Genomic DNA, 11,138 nt, shown 5'->3' with positions numbered 1-11,138 from the left:
TGTTGACTGGTAGGTTATATAGATTACAGAAATGTTATATTGTAATGTTATATATATATTATTATTATTATTTATTTTTATTTTTTTAAATATATATATATATAACATTTCTGTCCCCCTCACTTCTGAAATGATGGCTACGCCCCTGCACTGAACACATGCATGGCAGAGGATTTAGTGTCCTTGCCTTATTGAGCCTGTGGGTGGTGCTCTAATATTGATTAACAGGCTCTAAGTACACAAGACGCATAAAATTATACTTTCTTTTATTTAATAAGCAACCCCACGTATACCTTGTTAAGGATGAACAGACACACCAACTAGTTACTGACCTGATATAGACTAATGGCGCTTTTCCACTGCATGGTACTGCACGGTACGGCTCGGTACGGTTCACTTTTGGGGGGTTTTCCACTGGGTACAGTACCTGGTACCTGGTACTTTTTTTAGTACCACCTCTCTCGTTGATAGCAGAGGAGCGGCTCCAGCGAGAGCTTGATGGGGCGACGCGGAATGAAAACGTTTTTTAGGAGTCGCGGCAATAGAGGCGGCGCAACTATAACGACATGTGAATAATCCCGCCCACTCTAAAGCGGTACTAAACTGCAGTGGAAACGCAAACCGAGCCGAGCCGAGCCGAGCCGTGCCGAGCCGAGTCGTACCACGCAGTGGAAAAGCGCCATAACACACACATAGCTGAAGTGTTCAGTTTATACTGAGGAATATTTTGATGGGGCACCATACAGATGAACTTTGGCTGACTGAACTGACAACTCAACAAACACATCACAATAAATTAGAGCAAAACTGTTGAAGAAAGTGTTTGTACTCACCCTTGTGGTGATTGCAAGTTTGAGTTTTCCTGGTGCTCTTTTGTTAGGCTAAGAAATAGAATATAGAATCAGTAAATAATTAAGTAGGCTTGAAAAAGCCAACTTACTGCAATGCTATTTAAACTTCTTCTTCTTCTGAGATTAAATGCATCAACTCTAACTTCTCCTAGGGCTTTCAAGCTACAACCACCAAACTCAGCCCAGGGGGCAGTTGCATAAACTTAGCCTCTATGTTAAGACAATGTCTTAAGTATAAGTTTGACCAACTAGCTGTTAGCCAAGGGGTAATCAGTCTTATTTTGGGATTCAAGTTAAACTAATGTATGCTTTTATGTAACTGAATTTTAAAAATGCTGATCAGTTTTAAAGAAAAAAATGAATGACTAACTTGTAAGACTAGTCTAAACCTTTTATGCAACTGGCCCCAGATCTTCAGACTGTTCTGACCAAGAACGGCCCATTAACACCGTGGTGACCGACAGTGAGATGAGCGATGCGTTTTACCCAAAGTTGAACATTCTTCAACTCTCGGCGCCGAGAAAAAACGCCCGAGCGCTCAGTGTTCAGCGTGAAAAAGACATTCAGCATTCGGCATGCTCCTAGCGTTTTAAAAAACGCGATGCTCCCATTGAAAACAATTGGGAAAAAATACGCCAGCCTCGGGAAAAAATACTGAGAATGATTTTTAGAACTATATATTTATTGTTATCTTTATAGTTATCGTTCTTGGTGTAAACAGGCCTTTAGTGTGCTATAGAAACCACCCATAAAACCCTAGCAACCGCTTAACAACCACCTTAAATACCCTAACAGCTGCCTAGCAACACACCGAGCACACCTACAACCACATACCAACACCTGAGCAACCTACCTGGGTACCCTAGCAACCGCATAATAGGGCCTTTCGCACCGCTTTAGTTCCAGAACTAAATGTACAGTACTAAAGTACTGGGACGATTTTGCGCAAAATCGCACCCAGTTCCGGCGGTGCGAAAACGCCAAAAAGTGGGTAGTTCCACAATTAGTTCTGGTACTATGAAAAGGTTCCCGCGGTGCGAAATGCCCTAATAACGCCTTAGCAACCACATAGCAACACCTTAACAACCACACCGGGTACCCTAGCAACACCCTAGCAACCTACATGGGTACCCTAGCAACCGCATAACAACACCTTAGCAACCACCCTGAGTACCCTAGCAACCACCATGGGTACTTTAGCAACTGCTTAGCAACACCCTAGAATCAATCTATCTATCTATATATCTATTTTCTAATAGACTGTATAACTTTAAAAAAAATTCTTCAAGCTTTTAAAACGTTTTCAAACTTTCTGGCCTGGCTTTCTCAAGCCAACTTCAAAGTTTGTCTCAACATACTTTTTTATCTAACGGGGTTTTTTTTTTCTATCGGCTTTGTTTGAGAGTGTTTATTTGTCTGTAGAACTCTTACTTCACAGTAAAGCACCATTAGCAACTGAAAAAACATATGCAGTAACAAGACAACAAGAACTCATAAGTGTGATGGAGCTACTAACACGTTACAACTAACTTGCAATCTACTTCATTAACTGTGGGCTATGGTAAACCTCTATATGGTCCAAATCACATAAGCAAACTAAATCTGAAATCATTTATAAATATATGCAAGTACATGAGTGCATTTATATGTTTACAGAGTATATATAGTACTATATTTATTTATATAAAATGTTTCATAATTTTATAAAATAAAATATCACTAAGAAGCTTTACTGGGGTTTAAGTCTGTGGAATAGAAAAGGAATATTCTGGGTTAAATACAACTCATCATATTTCTAACTCTTTAAAATCCCCACAAGTCAATTTGTTATTAAAATGGGAAGGCATGATTCCCCTTTATTAAAGTAATGCTCACACCTTTACACAGAAGTAAAATATTTTCTATCTTATACCAGGAAAAAAAGCAGGTTATCAATTTCCACTACTAGCTATTTACTATCTCCATTCATGTTTAAGAGAACATTCAAGAGCATCCTGTGGCAAACAAAACATTCCAAAAATATTTGATGAAATGATGTGTGGCCAAGTATGGTGACCCATACTCGGAATTTGTGCTCTGCATTTAACCCATCCAAGTGCACACACACAGCAGTGAGTAGTGAACAAACACACACACACATACCGCGAACACACACCCGGAGCAGTGGGCAGCCAATGCTGTGGCGCCCGGGGAGCAGTTGGTTTTCTCAGAGAACGCTGGTTTCTCACTCCCCCCACCAACAATTCCTGCCGGACCTGAGACTCGAACCCGCAACCTTCGGGTTACAAGTCCGACTCTCTATCCATTAGGCCACGACTGCCCCCAAGTACACTATTTATGAATAGTTTGAACTCTCACTGTACAGTATGTGCATAAAAGTGTATGTGTGCTTCTGTGAATGTGTTTTGGTATGTGTATAGGTGTATGTTTTAAGTGAGTGCATTAGCAGTGACACTACTTACTTGAGGCAGAATCTTTTCTCTTTATATCTGAAACAAAGATAAAGTCATAATGCAAGAACACTGCATCACTTACAGTATTTGAATATTTTTTTCATTTGATGAACTTTTTAAGCATACATACTGCCTTTACAAAGTATTGGTGAAAATAAACTTAAAAGTTTAAGATGGCTATACGTATAACATTGACCATGAATGTAATCAAACAGCAAATCGAACATGCTAATCTGGGTACTGATCAATTTACAGTTTCTGTTATAGACAGTGTCTTTTATTCTCATGTTATGAACTGTATGAAATTAATAAAATAATGTCTGCACAATGATTGCATCATTATTCCTAGACAAGAGTATCCCAATTATTTCCAGAAACAGTAATAAGCAATTATTAACTGGTTTTGTTTTATAGATATTTACTAAAGACTGTTTTGATGGGTGTAGTTATCACACACTTTTTGAAAAAGAAAAAAAACTCACCTGACTGAGGTGGAGGTGTAGCCCAAAAAAATGAGTCTATAAGAAAACACAATAACAGAACATGAATGATAACACGTTTAGAAAAGCTCATAAGGGTTGAATCTATTCTTATGATTTCATATTCAACCCAAAGTGATAAAATATAAAAATGGTGAGATAGATATATTTGCCATGCTAGTAATGTAATAAGTTCATTTTACAATAATTACTTATTTAACATTCTCTCTTTCACTTCCAAGTAATTCCAAGAACTCTGTGAATAAGGAAACTGTTCCGGCACCTGTTGCAATAGAATCAGGGCCATACTGAAACAAGTTTTTTTTCTACACAACAAAACCATCAGTATAATGTTTCCGTATGCTGGAGATCTCGTTGATGAAGTGCATGAGTTCATGAGCTCATCCTGACATTTAACACACAGTTTAATGAGATGGAGAGAGATATATGTTTTACAGGAGAATTCAGGAGAAAACAGGACAAAATATGTAGATCACAAAAAATAAAGTAAATTTTCACACACACTTCATGGATTCAACTCAACATGAAAATTATCTCTCAACTGGGCTATTTCTTTCAGACCCAAACACCACAGACAAGAATAAAACCTACATATTTCAAAAAGAAATTACGTACCCACTCAGTAAGACGCCAAGCAACACCAGAAGAAAGGGATTTACTCGCATTGTGTTTTAACAGTTGTATCCGGGGGAGTGCATTGTGTGATGTTGTTTAGGCAACAACAGTCTAAGCTACCTGAGACTCAAACAACCAATCAAACTACCCCTGGCAGTTTAACAGCCAATGACTGATCAGAATCATTCAGTACATTATAATATCCCCCAAAGAGCCTCTACACCAGATCTAAATAACAGGTTCTGAAAACCGTCAAGGCTACAATAAAAGCTTGATAGCCCACACCTGAAATGCATACACTGTTGTACAGGGACACATTTTGTTAATTAAAATGAAAAATGGTATTAAGGCATATTAGGACCCCTTTACACTTATAGCCAAACGTGCGAACACAACACTAAACCAACAAATCAGTAGCTTCAAGAACAAAACAAAACAGAGAAAAGCAGCACATGATCAAAAGAGAAAAACATATGTGCATAAACCCATTAATATTCATAAGCCCATGTCATTTTGTGATGCCACAACCCCCAACCTTAACTGTCCTGGTCAGTTTTTACAACAAAGCGACAGAAATGACAAGAAGCATAAAAAGCCTTTAAACTGCTTTATATAATGAAATATGTCGTTTTACGAATGAAAACGTACACGCTCATCAGTAAATGATAATAACCTCACAATAAATAGCAGTGTCAAACACACACACACACACGTTTCCATAGAAATCTTGCCGTATAAACAAACAAGGGCATGCATAAACACACATCAATGGATTCAAAGCATGGATTACATTGTTAAATCATTCCTCTTGGGATCTCAAGAATAATATTATTTAGCAGACCATTGCAACATTTTTTTTCTGGGTGCAGGGCAGAAATAAGTAGTGTAGAAAACAAGCCCAATCATCGTAGTTATGTTGTTCGGTACATTATCCTGCTTATTGCAAGCATCCTAGTCAAATAAACCAATTAATAATAATGACATTAACATTTATTCATTTAGCAGACATTTTCAACTAGCACAGTATAATGGTTGCCAGGGACAATATTCAAATACAATTTAGCTGGCTATACGCAAAAATATGTGACCTCAGGATTTAGTGATTGACAAATCAGAATCAAATACTCCTGAGAGACATACAATATAGTAAAATACACAGTCCTGCTCATGGATATTTACTTGCTACTAAATTCCTCAAAAATCTGTGGGATGTTTAAACATTAAAATAACAATCTGTACATGTGAAAGAAATATTGTATAGTGAAAATACAAAAAAACAAAACAAAAAAAATGGAACCAGGCCATGTCACAACATTTCTAAAACATTATTATTATTATTTTGGTAACACTTTAGAGTAGGAAACACTTATTCACTATTAACTATGACTTTTCCCTCATTAATAGTTAGTAAGGTAGTTGTTAGGTTTAGGTATTGGGTAGGATTTGGGATGTAGAATAAGGAATTAATATGTGCTTAATTAGTACTAATAAATGGCTAATATTCTAGTAATATGCATGCTAATAAGCAACTAATTAAGAGACCCTAAAATAAAGTGTTACCATTATTTTACTTAAAGGTTTACAAACAGACTTAGTCCAAAGGCAATTCTATGCTACAAATTAAATAAATAGTGATTATTCATATAATTTCAAGGTCATAAAATTTCTGCAATGTTATACCTCAACCTCAAGCACAAAGCACAAAATGACTGAAATACAGGATGTGAAGATTTTGTCTAGGATAACAAAGCACGACTAGTTTCACTGTTGCTTCATGACATGACTGCTGTGCGTTTTTGTAAGACATCAATTCATGATAAATATAAGTTAAAAAATAGTGTAGCTTCATTTTGTTCCACTTCTGACTGTATCAGATTCTTATATATAGTACAAGATTTACCTCAATTCACACAACGTTGTGATGTGGGAGGCTGACATGTAAAATATCGAAAAATTCAAAAACATTAAGCACCATTCCGAGGCAGTCAGTGAAACAAAAATAAACTTTGCAGGAATAATCAGTAAGAAAAAGGTTATAGCATCATGCTAATGCAGTTATTGTTTTAGATAAGTCAGTAGATAATGGTTATGAGAGTCAGACATAAAATGTGACTAATTTGTCAAAATGTCACTAATCCCTGCTTGCATTGAGTGAAAAGGCTTCAGTTAATATTACTAGTCCCTGGTCCTTTATCATCTTCTTTTTTTTTTATCCTGTTATCTATTTAATGTAAGTCGCTTTGGATAAAAGCGTCTGCTAAATGACTAAATGTAATGTAATGTAATCTATTTACTATTCATTAGATTTATTATTTTGTTAGATTATGCACCAAAAGGATTGCATTTCAATTCCGTCGTACTTGTACAATGACAATAAAGACATTCAAATCAATTCTTCTGTCTTGTCATTTTAAATTGGTTTAAATTAGGGCTGCACGATAAATCGCATGCGATATTTAACGCGCATCTTGTCAGTAACTGTGTAGTTAATGCTGCTCAATGTGAAAGCACGCACGTGATGGAGATTTACCGCTGATTACAGGGCTGGCTTTCTGACAAGATGCGCGTTAAATATCGCATGCGATTTATCGTGCAGCCCTAGTTTAAATGCAAATAATTTTTCAAGGATCATTTTACCCTTTGGCCATTAGTTAAACAGTGTCTTGTATATGTCTCACATACACACAAAACACAACAACAGCACTCTTTCAAGAAACACTAGTCTACTCTGCAGCATATTATGACCAAGCACACACAAAGGGTGCTTCTCAATAATCAAACTGATGCTTCGTCGTTTCCTCTCTCTTCCATCCTCTAGCCTGTGACCCAGAAACCAATCAAAGTTAGCCATATAGAAGGACATTTCAATTCTTTAATTGCACCACGAGGAGCCAAGGAACGAGAAATGAGGATGCTTCCAGAAGAGCTATGAGTGAGGATACACAGGTGTATCCTATGCGCAGTGTTGGGAAGGTTACTTTGAAAATGTAATAGGTTACAGATTACAAATTACCCTATTTAAAATTTAATAAGTAGTGTAACTATTTCAATTACTTTATTAAAGTAATGTAACTGATTACATTTGATTACTTTTTGATTACTTTTCTAAAATTCTAACAAATGTTTTCAACTGTTAATCATTTTGAAACATTTAAAGCAGGCAGGGTTAACCTTACAGTAGGACTCAACACTGATTACTGTCAGACTTTCAAAACCCTTCATCACTTCAGATTATAATAATTTAATTTTAAAACACAGTCACCCGCACCTCTTTTTACTTTAAGATCGTTCTGAGGTTGAATGCAGATTTAAAATCATAAGATATAATTTAATAGTTATGATACCGTTTTTGAAATTAATTCTTTGCATAGCTACAACAGGAAACACTGTAACAATGCCTTGGGGGAAAAAACAGTTAATCTTAAAAAATAAATCATATATATAAACCCAAATAGGAAATAAAACAGTTATCAAATAAGCATGTGTCCTATTCTGTGTCCTACACTCCTTAAACACTGGTGTCTCATATCAAAGCAATTTGAGAAAGAAATCAATCAAATCTGTAAGTGTGTGAATATATTCTGATGTAACGCCCTTTGTAATCGTTAACGTTTTCTTAACTGCAATTTAATTACACTTTTTTTCTCAGTAACTGTAACAGATTACAGTTACATTTATTTTGTAAATAAATTGCGTAATTCCGTTATATGTGTGCCACGGCAACGTTCATATTTATAAAAACGGTCTTTGACGTGGAAAAGTACTTAAGGCTGATTTATACTTCTGCGTCGAACCTACGCCGTATCTTACGCATAGACGCACACCCATACGCCGTAGCCTGACGGGCACCTCTCCAAAAATCTAACAGCGCGTCAATTCTACGCGGACCGCAAGCGCTGTGATTGGTCTGCAAGAACCCCTCCCTCCATATGTACTTTCAGACCGATGAGCTTTGTAAAAATCGACGAGGAGAAACAATAATGTACAGTATGTGGAAAATAATGTGTTTTTTGAACCTTAAACCGCATAAACACATTTCGTTACACCAAATACACCAAATAATGTTCTGTTTAGCAGCATCATATGGCCCATTTAAAAAGAAATGAAGAGTTCAGATGCAAAAGCCTCTAAGTGCTTCTGAAATTCTTATCTAAAATGAGAATTTTTATCAGGCTCCTATATTTATGTTCTTTTTTTTTTCACTTTAATGGCATAGAAAAGGACCCATTGCCATTTAAGTAAAATTACTGAACCTAAACATAGGAGCCTGATAAAAATGCCGGGTTACACCAGCAACATGCCATGGACACTGCTGACTAGCGGTTTGCAGGTATACTGCACGTTGACGCGGACAACGACACAGAAGTATAAATGAAAACTGACACATAGCCTACGGCGTAAAGGCTACGGCGTAGGTCCGATGCAGAAGTATAAATCAGCCTTTAACGGACACGCGCACGCGGCGGCCAGTACTGCACAGGTGTTAAACCTACCGCAGTGGAGTATACTTTCCCCTTGTCCAAATACCCACACTATGAGAATTTTTATCAGGCTCCTATATTTATGTTCTTTTTTTTTTCACTTTAATGGCATAGAAAAGGACCCATTGCCATTTAAGTAAAATTACTGAACCTAAACATAGGAGCCTGATAAAAATGCAAATTTTAGAAGAAAATATCAGATGGCACTTAGAGGCTTTTGCATCTGAACTCTTCAAATATACTTATAGCCTATTTCTTTGACAAGAAAAATGTCTGACAGGCTTTTAAAGTTACCGTTTTCACATGATGTTTAGTGGTATAAGTAAAGCAGTAAGCAGTTCAAAATAAATAATTTTACCAGCTAACTTTACTATGAACCTACTACTGGACACTCTCTTACAATCAGTCACGTTTAGAGTAGGCCATTTCATGAATCTTTTTTTTTTTTATATATATAAATATTTTAACAGTGTGAAGAATTTTGTGCATTTATATTTAAGTACTGAGTAATACACATAACGATATAAAAAAATACCGCTCAAGTCACAGTTTCTTATTAATAAACAATTTACTCGTGCTGTAGTTTAATAATTCAAGATCCAAACAAAGACAACCGTAAACCAGCTACAAATTCCAAAAGAGTAAATACATACCCAATAACTGAGATGCCAGCCAGCACAAGAAGAAAAGTGTTAACATTTTGAAACTTCATTATTCCTGTAGGCTATGTTTGTCCTTGTTCACTTGAAATAGAAAAAGATCGCAAGAGAGATCTTACCGATGACAGTACTAAACTGGCTTAATCTGTCTGAACTTTGTCACGGTTTAATAAACGGTTCTAGTATAGAGTTCTTTATGAAAGACATTTTATGTAGATGTGGAAATTTAACGTCTGTTTACACAAGATATGTTCCGGTGTAGGTAAAACCTCTGAGGGGTTGGATGACGTACCTGAGTTACGAGATTTTCGGTTTCAGTGGGCGGGGCATACATGAATATTCATGAGTTTCCCGGACATGCGCGTGGACCCAGGTGGAACTGAGAATTTCAGTTCACAGAATCTCGGTGAACGGTTGTATCTCAGCAGGTTTAATGGAATATATATATATATATATATATATATATATATATAAGGTAAATATAAATACAAACACATGCATGTATATATTTAAGAAAATAATATGTTATGTTTATATATCAAATATATTTATATATAATATGAATCATATAAGTGGTCAAGTGCAAAGACCACAAGTGTGTGTATTTGGACAAGGCATTTGAAAGCTGTGCGCACCCGGATGTGCGCGAGACGGAGCAGGACACGGAAAAAAAAACCAAAAATCCCAGAACACCTGGATGATTACAGCTACACAGGTTTCCAATAGTAGCGCAAATCCAACTACCATTTCAATCATTTATTTTTATGCTCTTCTGTTACCTTTTAAGTTTTTAAACTGTCATCTTCTGGCAATGAATGAAATAACATTCACCAACATATCAGTGGCCTAATAAACATTTTGCAACCTACACTGATGCTATTCTCTGTCATCTGTTCTTTGACCATGTGTTGCACTGTACCTGGATGATACACAATGATGATCATTGATAAAAATGCATGGTCTATTTTGATGCACAACAAACACTCATGCAACATTATTTATAGGCCAAGTCATAAAGTTTCATAAACATATATAATCTTAATTAGGCTTTTTTTTCTACATAAACTGTTCCCTCCTGGTGGAATGACCTGCCCAACTCAATTCGAGCAGCTGAGTCCTTAGCCATCTTCAAGAAACAGCTAAAAACACATCTCTTCCATCTATATTTGACCCTCTAACACATGCACTCTCTATTCGTTTTCCAACTGCTTGTTTTCGTTAAAAAAAGGCCTCTAACACTAGCTTTCTCTATTCTATCTACTTGTTTTCTTTTTGTGGTGTATGTGTGTTGGTGTGAATGTTTGATATTATGTGAGACAGTGACATTTTGTTTTTAAAAATATGAATTCAATAGTGATTCACACTCAAAATCCAGGAAAATGTTACTCATGGAGGATGCGATTAATAAAGTAAAGTTTTCCTGAATTTTGAGCATGAATCACTATTGAATCCTTGTTACAAACTAAAAAGATTTATGCACCAAAACAAGACAACATAGGATACAAGAGAGTGTGATGTTAACGTCCTTGTAGAATCTGCTGTATAAAAATATGACATAATAAAGCTAAAAAAAAACAAA

The 11,138-nt window shown here is 36.1% G+C and overlaps 1 protein-coding gene across 2 annotated transcripts in view; it reads right to left on the bottom strand.

Annotated features, from left to right (window-relative positions):
* The window catches only part of LOC107726394 (globoside alpha-1,3-N-acetylgalactosaminyltransferase 1-like), a 17,970-nt gene extending 8,155 nt beyond the window's left edge, over positions 1 to 9,815 (bottom strand). Inside the window, exons 1-4 of one of the 2 annotated variants that reach the window (XM_016535954.1) lie at positions 9,554 to 9,815; positions 3,787 to 3,822; positions 3,314 to 3,340; positions 834 to 881 (exon numbers count right to left, since the gene is read on the bottom strand). In XM_016535954.1, coding sequence (XP_016391440.1) covers positions 834 to 881; positions 3,314 to 3,340; positions 3,787 to 3,822; positions 9,554 to 9,612 — 170 coding nt within the window. In that variant the 5' untranslated portion in view covers positions 9,613 to 9,815. The remainder of the gene's footprint in view (positions 1 to 833; positions 882 to 3,313; positions 3,341 to 3,786; positions 3,823 to 9,553) is intronic. The other variant, XM_016535955.1, reaches the window with a different exon arrangement.
* Positions 9,816 to 11,138: the final 1,323 nt, after the last annotated feature.

The sequence above is a fragment of the Sinocyclocheilus rhinocerous genome, unplaced genomic scaffold (assembly GCF_001515625.1).
Source record: "Sinocyclocheilus rhinocerous isolate Xijiao unplaced genomic scaffold, SAMN03320098_v1.1 scaffold2050, whole genome shotgun sequence".
NCBI lineage: Eukaryota > Metazoa > Chordata > Actinopteri > Cypriniformes > Cyprinidae > Sinocyclocheilus > Sinocyclocheilus rhinocerous.
This window is presented reverse-complemented; position numbering and strand designations above follow the sequence as displayed.